This window comes from Pelobates fuscus, chromosome 4 (genome assembly GCF_036172605.1).
Source record: "Pelobates fuscus isolate aPelFus1 chromosome 4, aPelFus1.pri, whole genome shotgun sequence".
NCBI classification, from domain to species: domain Eukaryota; kingdom Metazoa; phylum Chordata; class Amphibia; order Anura; family Pelobatidae; genus Pelobates; species Pelobates fuscus.
The window spans coordinates 190469505-190497212 of record NC_086320.1 but is presented as its reverse complement, the minus strand read 5'-3'; the positions used below and the strand labels follow the sequence as shown (position 1 = coordinate 190497212).

General features: G+C 36.2%; 1 protein-coding gene across 1 annotated transcript in view; it reads right to left on the bottom strand.

The window, feature by feature from the left end:
- LOC134608750 (cadherin-10) overlaps positions 1 to 27708 on the bottom strand; it is a 224372-nt gene that overhangs the window by 43736 nt on the left and 152928 nt on the right. The window contains exons 6-7 of the mRNA XM_063451836.1: positions 12648 to 12901; positions 4661 to 4797 (exon numbers count right to left, since the gene is read on the bottom strand). Coding sequence (XP_063307906.1) covers positions 4661 to 4797; positions 12648 to 12901 — 391 coding nt within the window. The remainder of the gene's footprint in view (positions 1 to 4660; positions 4798 to 12647; positions 12902 to 27708) is intronic.

The window sequence follows — 27708 nt, the reverse complement described above, 5'->3', positions numbered from 1 at the left end:
GACCTCAACAGGCTCAGCGTCAGTGTTGATGGTTCCTTTGTGACTCTTCACTACGTCACTGGAGATGACTCTTTTGAGCGATTACTTTCAATGTAAATATTGGTCCTCCACCATTTCTTCTTTCATATGGTGCTTGCTGGCCTACCTTCCGCTTAACCTCTCTCCTGCAGTCACAAAATCAGTGTTTGATGGACTAAACTGAGCAAGACATGGATCTCAGTTTTGGGTTTTCCAGATGTATACACTTGTGTAAATATGCCTCCAGTTGTATATTTTTTCTTTTCACTAGTGTACCTCTCTTCTCGCTGACTGGCTTTCATCTTGAATGAAGAGCAACCTATTACTGCCCATTCTTCTATATTGGACCAGGCCTACTTTTCTGGTTTGAACCTGCAACCAGTAACCACCCTCTAGCTGTCCCACCATGACTAGGCAGAGGCTCAAAAAGAGGGCTTTGAAACGGATTTATCTTCTGCAAATAACATCATTTTTCTTCAAGTTGGCCATTTTGCTCATAGTTGCTGTTTTCTTTAGAGTAAAAGTTAATCTGGAAGGCAATTCTCCTTTCTTTGATTTCAAGGTACAATGTCTCACAATATATATATATATATATATATATATATATATATATATATATATATATATATATATTCTAAAAAAATTAAACTTCAAAAGACTTCATGACACAAGTTTTACATTCACTCATATCATTTTTGCCTTATTTGGTTTTTTTGACCTATTGCCTGTGTAAATGTGTCTGCCAGTTGGCGATTCCGCAGAGACAGATGGTAGAATTTACTAAGCAATCTGTGCTAGTAAAGGTACATTTTACAATCAACAATTTGAATATTTGTATGTGCCAGTTTTTTGTTTTTTTTCTGTATAAACATGCAGAGTTTTATGCATGTATTTTAGCATAATTAAAATGGCTACTTGTGACTTGGTTTATGTTAATTAGTAAATATGCAATCATGATTTCTGTGGCAACTGTTCTTTAAATTGTGACAAAATGCTTAATTTAAAATCACAGCTGTTAAAAAAAGAAAAAGAAGATTATATGTAAGAATGTCATAGCAATTACATCTTAAAATAGCAAATAGGTATTTATATGTGGTGGAAGTTTAAAAAGTGTATTTTGCATTTGATGCTCATTGTAAACCTTGCTTAATATGATAACTGTAATAGAAATGTATATTAAAAAATACGCTGATGAACAGACTTAAATATTATTTAGCATTGTTTGTTCATACAACTATCCAACCTTCCCTTATGTTAACACTCTTACCCTTCGTCTGTCTGTGCACCCCATTAACCCCTACTGTAGCAAGGCTGCTCAGAACCAAAATAAAGGTTTTTCACATTCCTCTGTCAAGTCTAACAGTGAGCACACTTTTGCACATGAATGATTATTTATTAAAATCAAATTATTCAATCAAAGTGCATTCAGTTTTTACTAGTTTTGCAGACATTATTACGGTATTAGTGGTCTACATGTACATTAGCTTGTATTGTAAGAATCCAAATCCCTTTTTTTATGACAAGTTAAGTCCTCTAATTGTAGTAATCTTTCATGTATTTTTTTTTTTTTATCTTTTAGTGACTGTGGATTTTCCCAACTTCTGCAAGTTAGCGACAAAAGTAATTATGGCACTTTTGTTATTCAATAGGTAACTATAATTTTACACTTTCTCATTCAAGGATCACTATAGGCACCAAAACAACTTTAGCTTAATGAATCAGTTTTGATGTATTTATCATGCCCCTGCAGTTTCACTGCTTAATTATCTTTCTTGTAGGAGTTTTTTGTTTTGTATCTTTACTACGTAAATCTAAAAGGGCATGCTGCATTTTTCTTAAACAGCCTAAAGGGAAAATTATCCAGTTCAACTCTTTTTCCAATTACCATATTATAGACCAGTTTTATAATTTTATTTCAACACAATTTCGTGTTTAGTAAAATAACCCCATTGATTTCTTCTTTATTAATATGAAATATACATCCTACATGGTAGGACATTTAATTTTCTCCATTAATAATATATTTGTATCTTCTTTTACATTCATATTTCAGACTATCAGCCTTGAAAGCCTTGAAACATTATCAACCAATAAATGAAATATAGATTAAATCAATTTCATAGTTGTACTTTTTTTTTTTTTTACTTGAACTTCAATCACTAGACCAAATGCTTCCTTTGCCCAACATTTAGCTGCTAACTACTATTTTTTAAAATAATAAATGAAGGGTTTTTGGGCTAGATCTTTGATAACCTAAGGACAATTGGGCTTTTAGATCAGTGTTTATTAAAGCCAGCACATTTTTAATGATTTCCAAAATGCCAAAAGGAAACATAGCAGTTTTAAAAGTTTTCCATATTTTACAGGCAAGAATACTTTTTCTTTCTTTTATTGAAGATAATTTGTGGTCACTGGCCACTTGATATCTATTTTTACATCTGCAATCAAGATAGTGTGCTTCTTTGATTAGAATAAAGCAAGACAAAATTATTGAGCATTAAAATTGCCACTACATATTCACAATATCTGTTTAATTAAGTTTCCTAATTCAACTGTGAAGGTTAGTTTAAAGCAAAATCATCATACAGGTTGATAATAGTCTTCTCATGTAAGAAACATAACTGAGCAATACAGTGGTAGGTTAGATAGTCATGATCATGTATTAAATAAAAGTAAATAAACCTAAAAATACATTTGAAAAAGCAGAACTTTCCCCAAAAATTCTAGGACTAAATAATTGAATAACTGGAAAGAGCTACATATTGATTGGGGAGTTGGGGGTAAAGACACACAGAAGGTACAGGTTAAGGTCAGGAGCAATGATGGCTGCTATGGGATGCTCTACTCCAGTGTGATTCCAATTCACAAGTGCTGACCCCTGATTTAGAGCATGGTATAACCATCACTAGCAGAAACGTTACTGAATGGCAGCTTTGAATCAAGCTTGTGATGACAGATATAGGTTTACAATTTTCTAACCACCTGGCTTGACTCATGTTATACAATTAAGTTGCTGAGAGCATCAGTCATATTTTCAGTGGTTGTTACACCTGCTTTCAGACACACCTCTTCTTCATACCCATGTTTGGGAAGAACAGACTTGCTTCTGATAACAGGTTAAAAGTCCCCAACACTTTACATTTGTGTAAATAAAACACACTGTTCTCACTCTCTACTCTCAGATTGCCTGCCCAAATCTCCTAAAATAAATAATCCTCTGTGTTTCCTCGTTTCATACTGTTCTCACACAGTGACTTCCCCGTCCTCCCTACTTTACCTTCCAGGCATTGCTTTCCAGTAAGTTGAAATCGAGCAGAATAGATGCTCAGAGGAAGGTTTTCCTGATAACAGACATGCAGGGCACATCATTATCTCTTTGCTGATTGGCACAGGTTTGGTACTGAGAAGAGGTGAGAATGGCTGTTTTTTAACATCAGATTTTACAATCTAGACATTTGATAGCAATTCTGCTACCTCAATGCATAGATTAAACCAGGTTATCCAACATTTAAGATTAAATTGCATTGGTCATGACATTTAATCACGTATTTTGACATCTATCATCTCGTAAGCTTGCCAAAAGGTAAAAGTTATATTGAATAAAAAAAAAAAAATCAAACAAACCATGGCTGTGTTTTATCATGACTCTTAAAGTACTATCATCTCCATGAAGAGTCAATAAAGTGGTCATTGTAAAACATTGCAATTTCATATAAAATGCAATGTATGCATTACAGGGTAATTAATACACCTCATGTGGTAGTCTTCCTCAGTCAAACTCGGACCTAGAATTTAGCATTTGATTGGAGGAGCTTGGTATTTGGCTGTGTTTGCCTGTTTCCAATCCATTGCATCTCTATGAGAAGTATTGGATTGGAGGAGATTGCGGAAGACATCAGCACGCATGCTAACATCTTTGAAGGTGGATCAGGCAGTGGTAGTGGAGGAGTCCCTGCACTGGAAACATGTTAAATAATTTTTATTTTAACTTTCATTTTTTATTTTATTTTTTTATATCAAAGGGGGATAGACAAAGCACAGCGAACAGAAGGGAAGCTTAGAAAATTATTATTATTTTTGGGACTATAGGCTTCCTTTAAAATGTCATCCCTTAATATTTACTGATTGTTTAATGAAAATCAAAGTTTTTTATATATACTTTAAAATAATTTAACAAATGCTGATTTTTTTTAAAAGCCAGTTTTACCCTTGTTTATGAAACAAGTTAAGAAAATGACTCAATTTAAACACGCCTCTTAGTGCTAGTTATTGAAATATTAAGTTTAGTTATCTGAAGTTAATACTTCAAACATTTCACTCTCAGCCTTATAACAGATCAGCTCCATGGATGTTTTACTATGTTTTTCTTTCTGTTATTATATTTTTATTACCAAAAAAATGAAATAAAATTATTTGATATTTAACTAAAAACACAAATATAACATCAACGTTTGATTGTAAAACCAGAATGAACAAATAATTAAATTCTAACGTTGGATAATAGTATATATTTTTCTTTATATCCACTATGAACAGATGTTTAGTCTGAAGCACATTATTTTAAAATAAAATGCATTCACAGAATAAGATTTAAGTAATTAAAGCAATTGATGCTATTGCAATATAAAATAAATACGCTTACTAATTTCCGTAGCTATGATGCTAAGATTATGCCACTGGGATATTTCACGGTCCAGAGGTTTTGCTGTATAAATTGATCCATTTCCTGAGTGTATATTAAATATCCTGTCAAGGTCAGTATGGCGATCCAATGAAAACCTACCATAAAAAAAGAGAAGCAAATGTTAAAAACAAAGTTTTTTTAAAGAGATGATTCATGGAAATAAAGAAAATGAAGGGTTAGGAGAAAGCCATTAAATATTGATTTTATTCACAGATCAAGTGAAAAGTGATCAACAGAGGAATAAAAAGGAGAAGCAGTGGAAAACTATTTTTAAATTATATTTTTAATAATTATATATTATATAAGTAAATATTTTTACCGAAGCGGCACTAGAAAGAAGGTGAGTTTTAAACTGTTATAGGGGGATTAAGGCAGGGGAAGGGGGGGGCAAGCCACCTAAATGGTGAGTTTTAACGATAGGGTCAGGAATACATGTTTGTGTTCCTGACCCTATAGTGATCCTTTAATTATTTATCAAACCAACTCTGACTGTACATACATATGTGTTCTATTTGTGCACCAATCCATATTTGACTATCTACATTTCAGAGATTGTTACACATAATTATTGCACATTTAAAGATTCCCTTTCTAATTGCTTTTGTCTTTTTAAATATATTTATTATTTCTTACATATAGTAATCATATAGAATATATAGTTTGTTTCATTGTAGATAATTAAATTGTATTAAATTGTATTCTGCATAAGAAAATAAGGAAAAAAACTGACATTAAAAGAAATCAGCAGAAATCAGCAGACTGTTGCAATTGGCACACCATCCTTAAAAAGGCTTATACGTCAAATAACAGCCAAAAATATATAATAGCTTTTATCTGCCTTACCTTTGAAAGTACATTCCTAATTTTGTTAACATATCTCTCGATTTGGATACCTGTGCTTTTCTGTTAGCTACCTCTCCTACTATTTTCTTCTCCCTTATTCAATTAACAAAATTGATTTGCCCTTTAGAATGTCCACAATGTCAGGGCTATTCGTATTCAAATGTTCCTATGCTGAATGGAAGACATTCAGAATGCAAAATATGGACATTGTAAAAGCTATTTATCAATGTCTGGATATTGCAATTCAGGCACCAAATGGGCCAGAATGTGGTCTGCCAATTTGCAGAAATACACCCTGAATGTTTTAAATCTGGGACCGGATGCTTCAAATCTGGGCCCATATTTTAAAAATGTATTTTCCTCCTGTCAAATGTATTTTCCTCCTTAACAGTGAGAAAGTCAACCATGTGGAGGCTGGACAGCCTTTGCTAACTAGCTAGCAAAAGTAGAAATAAATACATTTATAAGTCTATGGGGATCAAGTAGACCCCATATTACTTCAAGAAATCTCCCTATTCTCCCACTTGCCGCATGATCATTTTACAACCAATTAGCGTGTGCTCTGAAAATCAAGTGAGAATTACCGCCCAACATGTCTCAAGATTTGCCTGTCAAAGCGATCTAATTGGTTGGCTTACAAGCCAACCAATCAGAGCATTCTAATACATTCTAATACATTCTAATACAAATGCTTTTCCCACTAATTTAGCACAGAGTCCTGGCTGTTTGGGAGCCTAAAGATACAAAAATTTACTAGGAAGAACCCTTTAGATGGTATTTTGTTCCTACAGATATTAGGTTTTATGCCCCGCCCCCCTTCACTATTATTAGTTTGATGACAGGTAAGGATAATTTTCTTTTAAGAAGGGATGTGTCAATGATTGGGGACCCATACCCACCAAGGGGGAGGGTTGTTTGCTACTATTTGGGAGGTGGACAATGTAATTTCCAAACCACCCTTGCCCATGGATGGGGACCTGATAAGGGGACATTAGTTTCCCCCATATATTATTAATAGAGCTTCCATCCACCATAAATGGCTAGGGGACATTAGGTCCTCCCCCACCTGTCACTAATGGGTAGGGGCTGGTATCGGGACATTAGATCCCCTCCCATATAAACATAGTGGTCCCCACCATTGACCATGGGTAAAGCCAGGAAGGTACATATTTATGTACCCCTATTTTTTAAAAAAAATAATAATAATATCCCCCACCTGCTAACCATGGGAGAAGATGGTAATCCAGCCCAGACGCTAGTTTTACATATTTGCTAAATATGCCCCCACCTGTTCTACCACCAAGGGTTTTAACTATTTATCTGCTAGAATTGCTAATAGTACCATACAATAGTACAATTATCATGCAATATAATGCAAGTGAGCAAACATTTGCATATGTGCATCCAGATGCATTTGCTTCTTAAATTTTTGTTAATATCAGTGCATTGTGAATTTTTCAAATCCAATACATTATGTAGGGTTTGGTTGCAAAAGCATTGATTTCAATCTGGACACTTGTATCCAGGCTGCAGATCCGCTCAACCCAACCAATTTCTGACTATATGTGCCTTTAGTAAATATGAGACTGGATTTTTTTGCATTCAGACAAAATCTTGCATTTGGTGATTAACTTCCCACGCAGTTGTAAAAGTTCTGACTAAATCAAAATCTAGAACTTGAGCTATATGATTGCTCAGCCATAATTTGCACCCACACTTATTGTATAACATTTTAGTCAGCAGAAAGAGGGATTTAATTTACCATAAATTAATATAAATAAAATCTAAAAAAAACTGTAAGTAATTTTGAAGCTTTGTTATTTTTGCAAGTTTTTCCAAGTTTTGCATAGCATTTTAACTGTGAATGCCATAATACTGTTAGCTTGTACTGCTCTAAAACACACATATTTGTGTTCAGTGATGTCTGAGTACAACAGTATATATATATATATATATATATATATATATATATATATATATATACAGGGAGTGCAGAATTATTAGGCAAGTTGTATTTTTGAGGATTAATTTTATTATTGAACAACAACCATGTTCTCAATGAACCCAAAAAACTCATTAATATCAAAGCTGAATATTTTCGGAAGTAGTTTTTAGTTTGTTTTTAGTTTTAGCTATTTTAGGGGGATATCTGTGTGTGCAGGTGACTATTACTGTGCATAATTATTAGGCAACTTAACAAAAAACAAATATATACCCATTTCAATTATTTATTTTTACCAGTGAAACCAATATAACATCTCAACATTCATAAATATACATTTCTGACATTCAAAAACAAAACAAAAACAAATCAGTGACCAATATAGCCACCTTTCTTTGCAAGGACACTCAAAAGCCTGCCATCCATGGATTCTGTCAGTGTTTTGATCTGTTCACCATCAACATTGCGTGCAGAAGCAACCACAGCCTCCCAGACACTGTTCAGAGAGGTGTACTGTTTTCCCTCCTTGTAAATCTCACATTTGATGATGGACCACAGGTTCTCAATGGGGTTCAGATCAGGTGAACAAGGAGGCCATGTCATTAGATTTTCTTCTTTTATACCCTTTCTTGCCAGCCACGCTGTGGAGTACTTGGACGCGTGTGATGGAGCATTGTCCTGCATGAAAATCATGTTTTTCTTGAAGGATGCAGACTTCTTCCTGTACCACTGCTTGAAGAAGGTGTCTTCCAGAAACTGGCAGTAGGACTGGGAGTTGAGCTTGACTCCATCCTCAACCCGAAAAGGCCCCACAAGCTCATCTTTGATGATACCAGCCCAAACCAGTACTCCACCTCCACCTTGCTGGCGTCTGAGTCGGACTGGAGCTCTCTGCCCTTTACCAATCCAGCCACGGGCCCATCCATCTGGCCCATCAAGACTCACTCTCATTTCATCAGTCCATAAAACCTTAGAAAAATCAGTCTTGAGATATTTCTTGGCCCAGTCTTGACGTTTCAGCTTGTGTGTCTTGTTCAGTGGTGGTCGTCTTTCAGCCTTTCTTACCTTGGCCATGTCTCTGAGTATTGCACACCTTGTGCTTTTGGGCACTCCAGTGATGTTGCAGCTCTGAAATATGGCCAAACTGGTGGCAAGTGGCATCTTGGCAGCTGCACGCTTGACTTTTCTTCATGGGCAGTTATTTTGCGCCTTGGTTTTTCCACACGCTTCTTGCGACCCTGTTGACTATTTTGAATGAAACGCTTGATTGTTCGATGATCACGCTTCAGAAGCTTTGCAATTTTAAGAGTGCTGCATCCCTCTGCAAGATATCTCACTATTTTTGACTTTTCTGAGCCTGTCAAGTCCTTCTTTTGACCCATTTTGCCAAAGGAAAGGAAGTTGCCTAATAATTATGCACACCTGATATAGGGTGTTGATGTCATTAGACCACACCCCTTCTCATTACAGAGATGCACATCACCTAATATGCTTAATTGGTAGTAGGCTTTCGAGCCTATACAGCTTGGAGTAAGACAACATGCATAAAGAGGATGATGTGGTCAAAATACTCATTTGCCTAATAATTCTGCACTCCCTGTATATATACTGGATCTTGTATGCTTTATATATATATATATATATATATATATATATATATATATATATATATATATATATACATATATATATGTATATATATATATATATATATATATATATATAAAGCATACAAGATCCAGCGCTCTCGCATATTAACTAAACAGCAATTTCAAGTTTCAGAGAATGCAATAGTTTTATTTAAAAAAACCTCACCTAAGGAAAAAATAATGCTGGTTTAGTTTCACTATATGATCATACATTGCATAAGCCTGCCACAACGTCAATTGATTGGTCCCAGCAGCACCATATAGTGTATGCATGTTTAGATGTTCAGATGAGTGCACCCTTTTGGTTTTTTATATGATTGTGATCGCTCAGGATGGTAAATATGGAGGCTATCGGAAGGACCCAATCGTTAGCATGCTATGTAGCCATCATGGCATTCAAGCCATCCTTTTGTATGACAGCATAGCACACCTTAACAGCATTAAGAAGTTAGCATATATTTTATATATACTATCTGAACAAAGTTACTTTTTCAATAGATTACTTATTTTACCAGATAACCAAATTAAATACATGGAATTAAATTAGTAAATCATGCTTCAATTGTATTATAATATTTATCCACCTAAATTCTAAAAACTCATCCCTTGTCTAAATACCTCAATATTGTATTAGAAAAGGCAATGATACTTCTGTAAACATTATTGTTTGTAATTATTGTAATGTGTTAACATTTCTTATTATTTTCTATTCTTACATGTGATTGCCATATATAAGAATACCAAATTAAGGAGCAATCTACTTAACAGCTGAAAGATTACAAATATTTTTTAAAAAAAAGCATTTTCTTATTTTAGATTTTTCAGCAGTTTAATAAATGAAAGGGATTTGTGTGTAATTTTGGCAATTGAATGTATGTGTGCTTTTGTATGTAGTGTTGGCAATAAAATGCAGGAGTGTATTAATGATAAGTGTTGCTGTTTGAAGGCTAAGATTTATGGAAATTTACACATACACTGCTACATACATACTGAAACAAATACACATATATGCTGACCCACACATATTGACACAAATACACACACATAATGACACAAATCCATATACATACTGAAAAGGAAACACTCTGACACAGATACACACTGACACACAAATATATACACACTCTGACACATTCAGACACAGTCAGACAAACACACTGATAAACACAAAAACACACACTGATAAACACACAATTGTAATTTACATTTTTCTAGCCACCTCTTACTGACACACCTTTTTGATGAAGAAGGGTGGCTTTCCTGGGGTCCACAAAGAATCGGTTGTTGGCTAAATTGGTTGTTGGAGTCTGGTACAGTCTCTCTTTCTGCTTCTCTCTGCCCCTACTTCCCTGCCTCCCTGGTGCTCTCTCGGTATTTGGGAGGAAATTACCTGAACTAACTTCCTCCCAGTACTGCCAATTTGACAAGGGCCCAGTCATGCTGTAAAAGAACAGCAGAACCCAACTGAACCACTTTTCAAATATGTCCATTGGGTGTCCCTAAGTGTGAGGTACAACTGATGGAGCACCCAGCTTGTGGACCCCCAGTGAATGAGGCATATATATTTTTTGACTGTATCACTTGTCCAGAAAAAAAAAAAAGAAGAAGAAGAATATTTTGGGTAGTCCAATAGTAGTCCATGTGGCAGTTCAGCTCGTCTAAATATCATCAATGCAAAAATATTCAGGAAAACTATCTGGACAAACTAAACAGACAAGAAAATAGATATAGCAGCAAATTAGATTTCTGGCGGTTGTTCCTTATATGTACAGTAGCTAAAACTATCCCAAACCAGAGTCTCTTCTTTCTGGTTTTTGATACAAATAGAGCGGGGAATGTAGGGAAGCAGCTCTTAACAAATAAAATCCTTGTGTAGAATCCAATGGAGCCAATATAAAAGAGGAAACAAAATGGGACAGGAATACTTATATAGTGCAGTATGTCTATAAAAGCAGAGGCAAAATATAAACAAAAAATATATTGCACTCACACTTTTCTGGAGCTCAAGATCAGCTACTCTGTAACACTTTGAAAAAGCTTTTTGTATAGGTGAAACACGTTAGTGTGTTACTTATTTTTCTTTTTATTTGTTGGAATATAATTAATCTGCGTTTTACCTTTGGACCTTCATTGGACATCTTTTATTGGAAAAGCTGTATCTCACATTCCTGGGTGGGGGACAAACCACCTATGCTGTCAAGGACTGAGCAATCCCTATCTGCTCATCCATTGTGAGTATATTTCTCTTTTTATTTTATTTGTTTTATTAATACAGAGAACACTATTCCTGTTCTTTTATATCCTATATATATATATATATATATCACTGGAGCATCATCTTCAATTATTGGCACAGGGATATGATACCAGAGGAAATCAGGACCATCCTGACATCCACAGACGGGGATTGTACCGTCCATACGCTGTGATCTTGAGCTGATCTTGAGCTCCAGAAAAGTGTGCGTGCAATATACTTTTTGTTTATATTTTGCCTCTTCTTTTATAGACATACTACACTATATTAGTTTTCCTGTCCCATTATGTTTTCTTTATTATTTTGGCTCCATTGGATTCAAGGATTTTATTTGTTAAGCGCTGCTTCCCTACATTCCCTGCTCTAGACAAAAAAATAGACCATCAGTGTACTGTACAATATTAATATTGTGTATGTGTTTTACAGTACACTGATATGTGCATGTTTGCTCCATTTGGTTCACAGATCAAGAAAGAAAAAGTAACCAATAGAGGTAATAAGAAGTGAAACAGTAAATAAATATATATATATATATATATATATATATATATATATATATATATATATATTTATATAATATATGTTTATTTATATGTACAATACTGCTTCCCTTTTTTACCTCTATTGGATACTTTTCAGTTGATCTGTGAATAAAATCCACATTTCGTATCTCTAACCATCAATCCATTTTTTTCCATGATTCATTTAAAAAAAAAAAAAAAAAAATTAAATTAGTGACACAGATCTCTGACTCAAATAAACATGCTTGTCCATTGTGCAAGATGTTCAGTTATATGTCCATGTGTCACTTCAGAGTTATGGAAATCAGATGCCCTGCTGATCAGCCTAAATTCAGAGAAATTGCAATTTGGCTGGAAATGAATGCACAAGTCTAACTCACAGCATTTCCATGCCAAATAAATCTATTGTCTTTCACATGAGTTTTATAATTATTCCTACCATTGGGTAAAAATTGGCTCATTCTTGCAGCATTAAAAGGAAGTTTGAGAAGTGTGGCAAGTGTATGTAAGGGTGAAATTATTATTATAGATTACTTTACAAATCACATTGTTTAAAACAGTTAGTATTTAGTAAAACAAAGTCCTCTAGTATACCAAACAAACTAAAGAAACAAAAACAATTTGATATACAGAATATTTAAGACTCATAAACATTATATGAAACGTATAAACAAAGAAAATAAGCATTTGGAAATTACCTGTAAAATAAAAATAGAATACATGAAATAAAACATACCTGATGTGACTGGAAACAGTGTCAGGATCTCTGGCCATTACAGTGCCAATAATCGTGCCCACTTCAATATCCTCATGTACTTTAAACATATAGCTAGGTCGACTAAACAATGGTGGCTCATCAGAATCTTCCACTGAAATTTTCACAGTAGCCGTATCTTTAAATGGTCCAAGATAATAGAAATGAGCATCTACATGTGTGTTCATAGCTTCCACTTTTAAAGTGTATAACCTTTTGCTTTCATAGTCCAATCTCTGTAAAAAAAAATACAAAAATAAATAATACTAATAATAGTAGAAATAGTTTAAATCCAAAACATTTAAGACATATAGTAAGTTTTAGTAAAGACAAGGCGTATATAAATATGTAATGTTGATATTAACATAAGTCACAAAAAAGGTACTAATAGTTTTGTTTGTGTAGTTATAATTAAGTGCTGTCACTGTTATATGGCATCTCACATAAATAAAATAAATGTGTTTGTACACTTAAGTACCTGATAAATTGTTTTAAATATAGAAATATATCACTTTTAATGATTTGCATATCAGAAATCAAAGTTATCACCTTATCTCATTATAGGGTAATATCATTTGAATAATTTCTTTATTAGATTTTAGATTACATAAAGGATGTAACTTCAATGTAACTTCCTGGATTTTTTTCTTTAGCTCTTTTACACTGAATAAAATCCATTAAGCTTTGATATTACACTGATGAGGAATTGTAGTTCTAGTTATTAGTTACTCTTCTACAATATAACTAATATATAAATGTCCTGTTTAATTTAAAAACACCTCACCTAGGCTACAAATAATGGGGGTTTATTTACAGTATATGATCATACATTAAATAAGCCTGCCACAATGGCAATGTACCCAATTCTTGGCAGGTCCTGCGCTAGCATCACAAGTGCTTTATTCCAGGGCCCTATTTAACCTACACCTGCAGGGAGTCCCAGGAAGAAGGTTTTTCCAAGCAAGTGAATTACTCTCAAAAGAGTAGGCATTTGGAAGCTTGATTAGGATCTGCCAAGAATGGAGCACATTGACGTTGTGGCAAGCTTATGCAATGTATGATCATATACTGTAACTAAACCCCATTATTTTTTGCCTAGGTGAGGTGTTTTCAAATAAAACTATCACATTATCTGAGCCTTTAACCACTTAGTGACCAGACCATTTTTCAATATTCTTACCTTTAACCCCTTAAGGACACATGACGTGTGTGGCATGTCATGATTCCCTTTTATTCCAGAAATTTGGTCCTTAAGGGGTTAAGGACCAGGGCTCTTTTTACATTTCTGCAGTGTTTGTGTTTGTGTTTAGCTGTAATTTCCCTCTTACTAATTAATTGTACCCACACATATTATGTACCGTTTTTCTCGCCATTAAATGGTCTTTCTAAAGATATCATTATTTTCATGATATCATATAATTTACTAAAAAAAAATATAATATGATGAAAAAATTAAAAAAAAAACTTTTTCGAATTTTGACCCCTAAAATCTGTTACACATCTACAACCGCCAAAGAACACCTGTGCTAAATCGTTTCTAAATATTGTCCTGAGTTTAGAAATACCCAATGTTAACAAGTCTCCTGAGTATAACAATACCCCCCATGTACAGGTTTTATGGTGTTTTGGAAATTTACAGGGCTTTATAGGGCTTTCCCAATTCAGTTTGCCAGATTGGTTTTCTGGGTCTGTGTTGCCTTTTGTGACCATATGGTAGCCCAGGAATGTGAAATAACCCCAACATGGCATACCATTTTCAAATATAGATGGAGGGAATGCCCGCCTGCCAACGTCAAGGCAGACCCCCCTAGATGGGTCCTACTCTGACCCTTCACCTTGCTTCCTTGAGCTTCTGGCAAAGATATCTCTACTGAGAAAGAAAGGGGTATTTTGTATATACACCCCTATATACTTATTAACCCTTAATAAAAAATAACCCTTTCTGTCTCTTAGAGATATCTTTGTCAGAAGCTCAAGGAAGCAAGGTGAAGGGTCAGAGAAGGACCCGTCTAGGGGGGTTCTGCCTTGACATTGGCAGGTGGGCATTCCCTCCAGTGGCCATTGGAGTAACTAAATGACCTCCATTTGTTTAAATATACAATGGGATTAAGGAGAGAGAGCAGGTAACTGTTTGTTTTTTCTTTGGTTTTTACTATATGTATTAGAGCTGATGTGTACTGTGGTCGCTATTGCCACCCAGGAGTGATAAGAGTGAGCTCAGGACTTTTCTTTTTGAATTCATTTTCAAATGTAGACAACCCAGGGCATTCCAAATGGGGTATTTCCAGTCTTTTGTAGTAGCCACTTAATCACAAACACAGGCCAAAGTTAGCATTTTTATTTGTTTTTTAGAAATGTTTTATATTATATATAAAATACGTGTGTATATGTATATATATACATACATATATATGCACACACACACATAATAGGTGTGTACGTATGTATATATATATATATATATATATATATATATATATATGCACACACACTTTTATTTCCTATATATGTATTATATATTATAATTAAAGCAATTTAAAATATAGTATACATATATATGATTTCATTATAAGTGTATTTGAGATATATGTGTATATATCTCAAAGTACACTTATAATGAAATCATATATATGCATTATATATGTATATATATATATATATATATACTATAAAGTGTTTTAATTATTTTGTGATATAATATATATATATATATATATATATATATATTTATTTTATTTTTATTTTTTTACTTTTTAGCAGCCTGGGGTACTGTCTGACATCTCAGTTAGTCCCCCTGCTGGCAGCTCCCAGACTCCTATTGCAGCGATGTGATCATGGTGATCACGTGGCCATGGATGGCCGGGGTGGACTGCTCGGCAAATCAGCGCTAGAATTGGGTGAGTAAATACAGGTTTTTGTATTGGCTTGGGGGCACAAGGGAGGGAGGAGAGGGTACTATAGCGTTAGGAATAGAACTTTGTATTCCTAACACTATAGATTGCCTTTAAAGTGCAGGCACAGACAACATTACCAACACATGTCCCTGAATGTTACCAATTCTGAGATCGATTGCATGCTGGGAAAGTTGGGTAAGGGTCTGATAACAACTGCTTTTATTCCTGGGGTTATTAGAAGGCTAGAAGATTCCCATCACCTAGAATATCAAACAGTTTTGTTTTCTTGTTTTCTTGTTTTTTTTTTTGTAAAGAGAGTACACAATAACATTATCTAAATGTGTTTTAATGTCTTTCTATCATCAATTAACATTGCATACATTATCAGAACATAGTATGTGTGGCCTGTGTGCAAATTAAGCTCAGGGACTTTTATACACCTATCGTTGGGCAATAGGGATATGGGCTGTGAGTAAGCTCAGAATACATACACCTACTGTTATTTCCACATGGTATTCATATGCAAAATGCACAAGATGCATATATACTATATATACACAACATTCTCACTAATTAACAAAGGAAGAATTGGCTATGATATATAATCACTTAAATGTAGAAAATGAGGTATTGTTCATTAAACATCTGTGAAAATATTATGTTCTATCTTGAATACAGTAAGTACCATCATTTTGAATAGAATTATATGGTGGGTGCTTACTTGAAATATACAAAATGCAATTCTTTTCTTTGGCTTTTTTTTTCGATAATCAAAAAATGAAAGGAAAAATCAGAGGCTCGAAAATATAATGAGACAGGTGTCAGTTGTCATGTTTACTGATCTCCTAACACTTTTGTAATAACACAGCTTGTAACTAAGGCTTGGCAAAAACAAAATAATCAAATGGATCTATATTGCTCATGCATGTTCTCATAGAACAGTGGTTCTAAACCTCAGGGGTTAGGAGACAAAAATTGTTCTGTGTCATTTGGTGGGTTCTTGCTTCTAGGAACAGCTTCATCATATTTACCCTGGCTCACGGAAATACCGACAGTGATGTGTTTAAGAAGTCATACTATCACCCATGTAACGAAGTACCTTGGATACTAGGTAGCTAAAAGATTACTTACATTTTTTTGCAACATGCATTTTACCTATTGTATTTTAAACATGTTGGATTTGAATTGCAATTGTTCGCACCCTTGAGGACATATCTGTATTGCCCTGTCTAAGAACACATTATTAGGTAATACTACTGTACCAATGGTGCACCAAAATAACAATAGTGGCTATAATAGTCTTATTTCCATGGTTTTCAAAAGTCTACAGTGAATACATGTATCAAATGATGAGTGAAAGCTGCTGTCTGCATCAAAACAACAACAATGAATGATCGCAGCAGTGCTATCTGTGCAAACTTCCAGTCTCTGCAATCATGCTATTTTATCTCCTGCAAACACACTGCAGTCTCTTCCCTGGCCTGAATAGATCCCATTGTCAGATATCAATCAAATATTTGGTTTACCTGCCAGCATTTGAACAGGATAGATTTAGCTGGTTAAAGATAAATGTTTGTGGTTTGCACACCTCCTGTTTTCTTACTTGTATAAATAATGCATTAAACATATTCAAATATCTAAAATAATAATGTAAAAAAAAAAAAATCTCGAGAGAGTAGCTTTTCTGAAAGCTTGGTCTTTAATGTATTCCATTCACAGTCTCTTATTTTGCCTTGGAGTTTTGACAAGACTAAACTTATTATTATTATTATTTTCAATAAACTATTTTAACATACAATGCCTAACTTTTGTTTACATAGTTTGGGTGTGCTTATATTTGTGTCTCCTGCTATTCACATAGTCTGCACTCTCTAAAATACAGAATGGGAAAATTAACTCTAGGGTCTATGCTTAGAGGACTTCATCCTGTATTTCTTAATTTCTTAAACTTTCTTGTGTGGTGTTCTGATGTTCTCCAAGGTCAGTTCAAGAAGCCTTATCTTACTTGTAGATAAAGCAAGCATGAATTGGCTTCAAGCACCCTTTTTAAACCATCCTCATCCAATAATATCTTGAAAGAGTAAAGTACAGCTTAATATACCGATAGATTCAAAACTATTACAAACAAGTATCAAAGATGTTTGGTTTGCATGCCAGTTCAAAATTATAAATAACAAACATTTTGTAAAATTGTAAGTCATAACAAATTCATAGCAAAGTTTAATCCCCTCATATAATAATTGCAAATTTAAAGTTGTGTGGTCTCTGAATGTAAATAACCCTCTACAATGAAATCTGGCATATTAATGTACATGGCATGTAAGAAATGTAGTAACTGTATATGGAAGAACTATCGTCAAATTAAGTAATTATCTAAGAATAATGACAGACAGGGACATACACATTTTTATCTCTCTTAAATAATAAGCAAATATATATAAAAAGAAAGAAACAATAAAATAGTAGAAAATGGAGATAGAAGTATAATATTCAACATTTTAGAAGTCATGTCTATCCTTTATATAAATATTGTTAAATGTAGAAAAAAAAAACAAAAAAAAAACCACAAATCCTCTAGGGAATAAATTGTTTTTTCACTAAAAGTAATATACATCAACATTTGTATACTTCCTATTTTAGATTGGGGGGCTCTTAACTTCAAATTCTCAACATTCTGAACAAGAACAAAAATCAATACAAGTCTTATTCATTCAGCTGGGTATTACACTGCAGAACAACCATAGCAGAAAATGAAAAATAAAATCAATAATGAATCCCTCTTCACTTTCCCCAAAGACAGGCAGGTCTAATACAATTCAAATACATAGCTTCCAGCTGCCAGGAGCCTTAAAACTGAAAGGGGAGGAGATCAGAATGAAATGGGTGGTAGGGTACACAATTCCATTCAGTTAATATTTGTCAAGGAAAACTACTTCCAAGATAGCAGCATTTTTATATATATTTTGAATAGCTTTATAGGAATAAGGAAGATATGAAACGTCTAACGATCAACACGGCGAGGAACAGTTCATATACAAAGAAATGTCTTTTATGTATTAATTAATATTATCTTGTATTTGTTACATAATTAATGTTTAAGGATAAGTAAGCATGTTCAACTATAACAGTATTTTTAGTATTCATATTTTCTGCCTACTTTCAGTCTGCACTTAATTTATTTGCCAAATGTTACATATCAATTAAGAATGATCTTTCTAAAACATTGACATTGGATATACAAATACAGAGAAGGAGTGCACATATCTGCTTTGGTAGAAAAAATTAACTCTTCTAGTAGAACTGACCAGAACTTTCCAGTACACTATTTTCTTTGACAATAGGGAGCATGCATGGTGAATTGATGACTTGGTAATTTTTGGTAAGTATATCTTATAATTAAGAGGGAAGGGGTAGGCTTCTTCGAATAGGTGATTTTCATACTCCCTACAGATGTAGTATATGGGCTGGAGTCTGTCATAGTGTAGCAAATAATCTCAGAGCATAGGTATATAGTGTAACTTATTAGCAGATTGGGGCTCAGTGAGGTGTTTTTGATTGACTTAAGAGAAGATACTTGGTAAAATTGGTGAAAATGTTCTAAGTTGCAGTAATGTGGGGGAGATATTACATGACAGTTTATAAGCATTGTGGTTGTTTCAGGTGTTAAGAATGGATATACCCTGAAGGCAGAGACAGCTTTCTAATTAGGCGATTAAGGCGGCCGCCTAAGACCTCACGCTGGCTGGGGCCCTGCCGCCTAAGACCTCGCTCTGGCTGGGGCCCTGCGACCTCCTAAATGTGTGAATAAGAGTGACTTGTCAAATCTTTGGTCCATGACCAAGGGCCCGACATCCAGGGCCGGCACCACCTATAGGCGAAGTAGGCGCCGTCTTAGGGTGACCGTTTGGAAGGGGCGCCCCACGCACGCCTCTTCACAGCATCAGTGTCGGCACACGGCCCAACTGAGAGAGGCGTGGGCACCAGGAGCCCCTACACTTTGCTGCGGTGTGCCCCAGCTCCCAGGAGTGCAGACCTGGAACCGGATCTCCCTGGCCCAAGGTAAGCCTCGGGAGGGGGAAGAAACATTTTATAAAAATATATATACATATATATATTTTTTTTTTAACATTCCCCTTAGCCCCTTTTTAATCCCTTTTAAGTCCTAACCCTCAATACTCCCCCGACCCCTTACTATTTCCCCTAACCACCCCCTACTGCACCTAACCCCCTACTAATGCCAATAACCACCCACTAGTACTCCTACTATTGCCCCTAACCACCCACTAATGCCCCTAGCCCTCTACAAATGCACCTAACCACCACTATGCCCATAACTATCTACTATTGCTCCTAACCACCCACTAATGTCCCTATATACCCACCACAGGTCCTAACCCCTACTATTGTCCTTAGCCACCCATCACAGGTCCTTATCACCCATTACTGGCCCTAATCCCTCACTGCAGGTCCTAACCCCCCCACTATGGATCCTGACCTCTTACTATTGCCCCTGCCCCTGCCCCCTACCACTACCCCTGCCCCCTACCAATACCCCTTACCTCCTACTACTGCCCCTTACCTCCTACTACTGCCCCTGAGCCCCTATTACTGCCGCTGGTCCTAATCTACCACTTTTTCCCCTTTCCCCATACTTCAGCCCTTAACCCTCCACTACAGCTTCTAATCCCTTCTTTATTCCTCTAACCGCTCACTACACCTGCTAACTCCACACTACACCCCCACTGCAGCTAACATCCACTACTGCCCCTATCAATCACTACAGCCCCTTACCCTGACTGCTGCCTTTAAACCCTCACTACAGCACCTAAACACCTCTACCCCCAGCTATATTGGGATGAGAGGGAGCGAACTTGAATCTCCTTTCCCACTTTGTACTAAATGGAAATTCCACTACTTCCTACATAAATTTTCCACACGTCACACATTGTCACGCATAACACTCACAGTGGCCCAAACATATCACTCACAGCTTCTCACACTGCCACACATACCGCTCACAGCTACCCACACGCAGACACTGATAGCTATACACACATTACACAGCCTAATACACCATGCACAGAAAGCCACAACATTAACTTCACACATAGCTACAACACTTTCAGCCACTCTACACAACACACACACACACCCACACCACACATCCAATCAACATTTTTAAAAATATTCACATTACATAAGAATAAAAAAATAACATAGGGGAAGAATTTCCTGGTGCACACCCTAATAAAATGGGCTGTGCATGCCTATGCTCACATGTGGCGGCTTTACTGGAGTCTGGGGAAATGAGTTGCCCAGGCAGACCTAGCAAAGAACGTTAATACTGGCCAGGCGGTCAGACTGCTGAAGAAGCAGTCCCTCAGGGATTGGGCATATGTGATGTTATGACATGGGGGAATCATATAGGTAGGTTAAAGGAACTTAACATGTATAACTTGGAGGAAAGACGAGACGAGGGAATATGATAGAAACATTTAAAAACATAACGGGAATCAACACAGTAAAGGAGGAGACTATATTTAAAGGAGAAAAACTACCACAACAAGAGGGCATAGTCTTAAATTAGAGGGGCAAATGTTTAAAAATAATATCAGGAAGTATTACTTTACTGAGAGGGTAGTGGATGCATGGAATAGCCTTCCAGCTGACGTGGTATGGGTTAACACAGTAAAGAGTTTAAGCATGCGTGGGATATGCATAAGGCAATCCTAACTATAAGATAAAGCCAGGGACTAATGAAAATATTTAGAAAATTGGGCAGAATAGATGGGCCGAATGGTTCTTATCTGCCGTCACATTCTATGTTTTTATGTTTCTATGTAGGACTTTGTGATGTCACAACATGGGGAGGCGGGCGGAAATATTTTTTTTGCCTAGGGTGGCAGAAATCCTTGCACCAGCCCTGCCGACATCGAGAGGGGGCCTAGTGGCTTGCCCTGTGTGCGAGGCCCCTCCAACCTGCCCAGAGAGCCAGCCTTCAGTCTGCAGCTCAGCCGGGTGTTAGATGCAGACTGTGACTTGTATTGTCTTGGGATCTCCAGCTAATGAGAGTGTTGCTTTGGGTTGCCATGGCAATGCTCTGACATCTGGAGATCACGAGACTCCCATCTATGTGATTTGTAGCTCACACCTGGTGGAGAGGCAGACCGTACAGGGAACCAACTGGACCACCAGGGAGAAAGGACACTGGGCCACCAGAAAAAAAAAGGTATTTCTCTTGCCATCTGTCACCCCTCATTCCCTCACTCTGCCACATATCACCCCTTCCTCCCTCTCTCTGTCTCCCCTCCTTCCCTAACTTCCAACTGTCAGCACTACTTCCCTAACTGATACATGTTACCCACTCCATCCATAGCTGCCACCTGTCACCCCTTAATCCCCTCACTGTCACCCCCTCATTCCCTCACTGCCACCTATAACCCCCCTACTCCCTTCACTGCCACCTGTCACCCCCTCCTTCCCTCACTCTGCTACACCCTCCTTCCTAATCTCCTACCTGTCATCCCTGATACCCTTACCGCCACCTGTTACCCCCTCCTTGTCTCACTCTGCCATCCCCTCCTTCCCTAACTGCCAACTGTCACCCCCTACTCCCCTCACTTCCACTTGTCACCCCTCCTTTCCTCACTCTGACACCCCCTACTTTCCTAACTGCCACCTCTCATCCCTACTCCCCTCACTGCCACCTGTCACCCCCCTTCCTTCAATCTGGCACTCCCTACTTCCCTAACTGCCACCTGTCACCCCCACCCCCTTTTCCCTCACTATGCCACCCCTCCTTCCCTAACTGCAACCTGTCACTAACCCCTCCTGATCCTGTCACACTCATCCCCTCCAACCAAACCGTACTCACCTTCCCTCGCTCTGCCACACTCACCCTATCACATTAACCTCCCTAATCATGTTACACTCACCTTTTCTCTCACTATCACGCTCACCACTCCTCTTCCTGTCACACTGTCTTTTCAAACCGTGCCACACTTACACTGTTGCATTAACATCTCTAATTCTGTCACACTCAACCCCCTCACTCTGCCACAATCACCCTGTCATTTAACCCCCTTTAACATTCACCTCTTCTTTCCCCAACCATGCCATATTAACACATTAACGATTTAATCCGGTCACACTTGCCTTCCCTCACCCTGTAACACTTTCTCCTACAACCATGTCACACTTACTCTCCCTCATTCTGTCCCACTAACCCCCCAACCCTGTCTCATTAACCCATTTACTATGTCACACTCATCCTACCACAATTACCCCTTTACTTACCCTGCCAGTCACCCCTGAAGACAATCATCATAAACACAAAGTCATAAAACAGAGCTCTGCCATAAACAAAGTAGACAAAGGCCACAGGCAGCCCCCCATATGCACAAAACACCGCAAGTAGCTACCAAACACATATGGTCCCAAACACAAGCATACACATGCTTACAGAAACATAGATTCACATACAAGGATACTCACTGTCAGAAACACTTTCTCAGGCGCATATACAGGTAGACAATACCAGACACACTCAGAAAGAAACACAGGCAGATAAATACACATTGTGACTGTATGTCTGTATTAGTCAATATTTATATCTCTGTGCATCAGTGTATTTGTGTGTATATGCATGTGCATGTATCAGTGTGTATGTGTATTAGTGTGCATACGTGTACATGTATTAGTGTGTGTGTCTATGTCTGCAATGTGAAGTATGGGTAATGCAAAAGTAAAGTTGCGAGCAACATATCTGTTATATGCATACATGAGATCCACTCACATTTGGTTGAGCTATCTAAGAGCTCTGCTTTGTTGCACGTGGATGTGTAGTATATATGGAGACAAATATGAAGAGAAACAAAAAGAACCCCAATGGTAAAGTAAGTACTACATAGACGAAAAAAAGAAAATAAAGTAATTTACTTATATTTACTAGAGCAAGACTTGCTCTAGTTAAAACAGCATGGGTGGTATAATCCCCACCTAAGGATATATTGGTAACAAGAAGCAAAAAGTTAAATAGAAAGCAAATAGCTATAAAAAGTTTTATTTTTTAAAAAGCCCTGAACATATATGTCAACTATTCATATATGAAACATTAGTCATTATGAACAAAATATAAATAAGTGTGAGAAATTAAGATTTTTTTTAATTCTGGGTGTCATTTTAATTGAGAATGTCATAATACTGCTAGCTTTTACTGCAATAAAATGCACATATTTGTATTCAGCGAAGTCTCACGAGTAGAACAGTATGCCCCATGTACAGGTTTTCAGGATGTTAAAGTCACAGGCAGGTTTATTGAAACAGAAAGGACAGCAATGTTTCGACCTAACTTTGTGTATTTTTCTCTTTGTCAAGCTAACATCACAAAACAACATAAGTGTATATATACCATACAGTGTGAACAAGGTCAGCAAATAATTAAATTTAAAAAATCAATTAAAATATATATTAATATAATTCATTAACATAATTGGTTTACACAAACCATGCAAATTACAACAGAATCCGTACATGTAATAAATATAATACTCTTTGACTCATCCCTGTGTATCATAGGAGGGAGAAGCAAAAATAAATAAAAATAAAGTAATTCAAAATAAAAATAAAGGAAAAATGCAAAAAAAATAAGCAGAGGACGCTTATCTAAATGCAAATGGAGTCACTACCGGGTAGGTAGAACACAGGGAAGCATTTCCTGGTCTTGGAACGCATTTGCTTTGCTGTTGTTGGATTGCTGGTCCTGCTCCGGAGCACTGGGTGGCTGCTTAGGGATTGAGTGCGGTTCCTATCTACACTTCTGCCATGTACAGGTTTTGGCCAGTGTTTGTGACTAAGTGGCCTCTAAAAAAGACTGGACATACCCCATTTGCAATACCTTGTGGTGTCTACTTTTGCAAATGATATGACATCATGGGGGTAATTCTCATTCCTGGGCTACCATACGCTCTCAAAGGCAACATAACCAATCTGGCAAATTTCAATGTGAAAAAACAAAAATGCAAGCCTTATATTTGAAGAATACTTAGTATTTTAATGGGTATGGAGAGGGGTTGATTAACAGTGTTGCTTCTGTGTGTGAAGATGTTTTACCAGGTTATTGGCCAGGAACACGATAAATGAGTAGATGCCTGAGAGCAAAGGATAGAGTTAAAGCTTACCTATGGTGATCCCAGGCTGATGTGCAATGCAAATGTGGTTGTATTTGGTGGGAGAGTGTTGCTGAGGGTCAATACCATGGATATTTCTGTGTCTTTTAAAATGATGTTTCAATGGGTTGCTTGAGGCAGAGCATGATATCGGGTCAGGAGGTTATGGTAATAAAAAAAGGAATTAGTTAGTGTGGTATTAATTGATACATTTTTGTATAAAAAAGGAATAGTTAGGTTGGAGAGTGCACAAATGAAGCAATGAATGTCCATGGATTCTCCATCAGAACATGTCCTTTGTGAAAGATCAAATGTTTTTTAGAGAAGAAATTTGAAGGTAGAAGAAGTTAAGGTATGTATAATCACTCAAATACATTGTTCCTCTTACATGACATGTCTTGTGGTCTCATTTAAGACAGTGGGTGGGTAGTTTCTATTATATGTGTAATTCAAAGAGATGTAAAATATTGACAACTTGAATTTTTTTCACAAAAAGGTAGAAGATTAGATATAATTTCTGTATGCCACTCAACATATTATTGAAACATTTCATATATTATCTTAAAGGCATGGGCATCTTATCATAATGTTTTACAATAGTGAGGTGTGGAAGAGAGCTTCAAATGGATTATGATACATGTTTTTCAAGTTATATATACCCACTCTGCTATAAAACCCTCCCTGCCATATAATACACAACCTGACATACACTCCCGCCTTGACATAATACTCTCTCTTCCATATAACACCCAATCCCATTGTTCTCACTCCTGACATACAAGACCATATACTTACCACCTCGGCTGCAGTCACCTTCTTCAAACCACTGTGTGCAATGGCACACATGGTCATAGTATCCACCACAGTGTCCCACCCTACCATGTACCCTTCTCCTGCTAATAATTCTCACCCAAATATGGAGGACCCAAACCCGGTGCCAAATGCTCTAGGTACACCCCTGCATTACACCGCTCAGAATCAGAGTCAAATATTCTGCTAATGTGTGCAAACATCATGTGTTCCGCAGTCTTATGCAAATTGGATTTCAGCAAGCAGGACTTGCATTTTGTATAATGAAGAAAATCAGCACTTTTGTTGCTTAAATGTGATTTTCTTTTTCACTCTAGTCTCATTATTGTGATTAAATGAGATCACTAGATTATCTCTTTAAATTACAGCATTTTCTTGTCCATCCAAATTTCCTTGTGGTTCTGTTTCTTTTCAGCATGTTTCTATCAGTTATCTTAGCTACTGTATGTAGCTTATTCACAGCTTTAAAACCAAAGCATCAAAGACTAAATTATACATACAGTTAATGGGATACTGTAAGCATTAATACAACTTTAGCTTAATGAAGTAGTTTCGGTGTATAGATCCTTCCCCTGCAGTCTCTTTGAGATTGAGGAGCTAAATTACATTTGTTTCTATTCATGCAGCCTTAACCACATGTCCCCTGCCATGGGTGACAGCCTACATGAAAAAAAACATGTTTAATTTTCAGTAAGATGTTCCTTGCTTTAGATGTCTTTATCTACTGCTAATCTGAACTTTAGTCACATACAGGATAGTTCTGCAGGGTCTTGTAGACTATTAAACGAGCAAGAGATAATAAATTCTAAATTAAACAGAATGTGCAATAAAGGAAGTTTAAACATTATATCTATCTTTACATAAAGTGTTTAGAAAGGGTGTGTTAGCCACATGAATGGAAAAGCGATTGGGCATACAAACAAAGAGATTTAATTTAGCAGTGAGACTGTAGGGGCATGATCTATACTATAAAGTTGTTTCACAAGGGTAAAATTCATTTGGTGCCTATATTATACCTTTAAGTGTTTTAACATAATTGTTTATTTAATGTTAAATTTCCTACCTACTACAAAGTATATATACATAGAAAAGCACAAACTCTAGGTAGCTTTTTATTTTTATTTTGCAGGAATTTTGTTTTTCAAATAGTGGTCTAATATCTCGAAAAGGAAAAATCTATTGTGTTTCTAATTTGGACTTCCCTGTTTCCTCTCTGTTGCGGAAAGTGTGTGCTTACAGTACAATAGCTCAGAGGGAGATTTGCAGCCCAAGTATAGATATTCAATACCTGCTCAATAGCTGGAACATTTACTTTTAAATGCCTATTGCATTTTGCTATAAATGTTTAAATAATTGATCACAGTGAATTGATCTCCTTAGACTTCTAAAATAAGTGAAATGCGTTTATTTTATTTGAACGGAAATATTCTAGTTGATTTATATTTTATGTTAAAATGTAAACACTTAAATTTTTAAAAATAGCTTGTGCTTAATTTATTTTACTTGATTTCACAAGTTAAGTAAGCTTGGCTAAATTTTGCCTTTATTCACAAGTTTTTCCTGTTTCTTCCAGTCATGATTAAAATAGCATACTTCTTGCCTAAACAATAACAACATAGGAAATTATAATTTATACTGAACAGAGGCACCCAGGGAAAGTCAAGGAAGGAAAGGTAAGGCGATCATAGATCATGCTCAAATCGAACAAGGCCAGGTCTAAATTTGAGTAAACTAAGTAGCCACATAATAGGAATGGAGATTAGGCAGTCCCAAAACCCCATACATTTAGGTCTATGAAGGACTATTCTAGAAAATCCTCCGTCTGTGACCTGGTCAAACTAAATCCATGTATTGAAGCTTGTAAAGTGGTACTATCAGATGAAATTAAGGGGATATGAAGTATCTAAAAAATTACAGAATAATCTAAGCATACAATTAATCTAGTGCACTCTTCTCACACTGCAGATCACATATTTAGTCCAAGATGCTGAGTCTCATTTGAGGGTAACTGACATAAAGCTGGAAGGGGAGACTGTTATCCTGATGCCCAAGTCTAAAATAATTTGGATGTAAATTGCATACGGTATACTTCAGTAAGTTGCTTTAAAAAACAATAACTTTTTTCATTAGTTATAGTAATCTTACAACCAGCAATGGAGAGAGAAAATCACT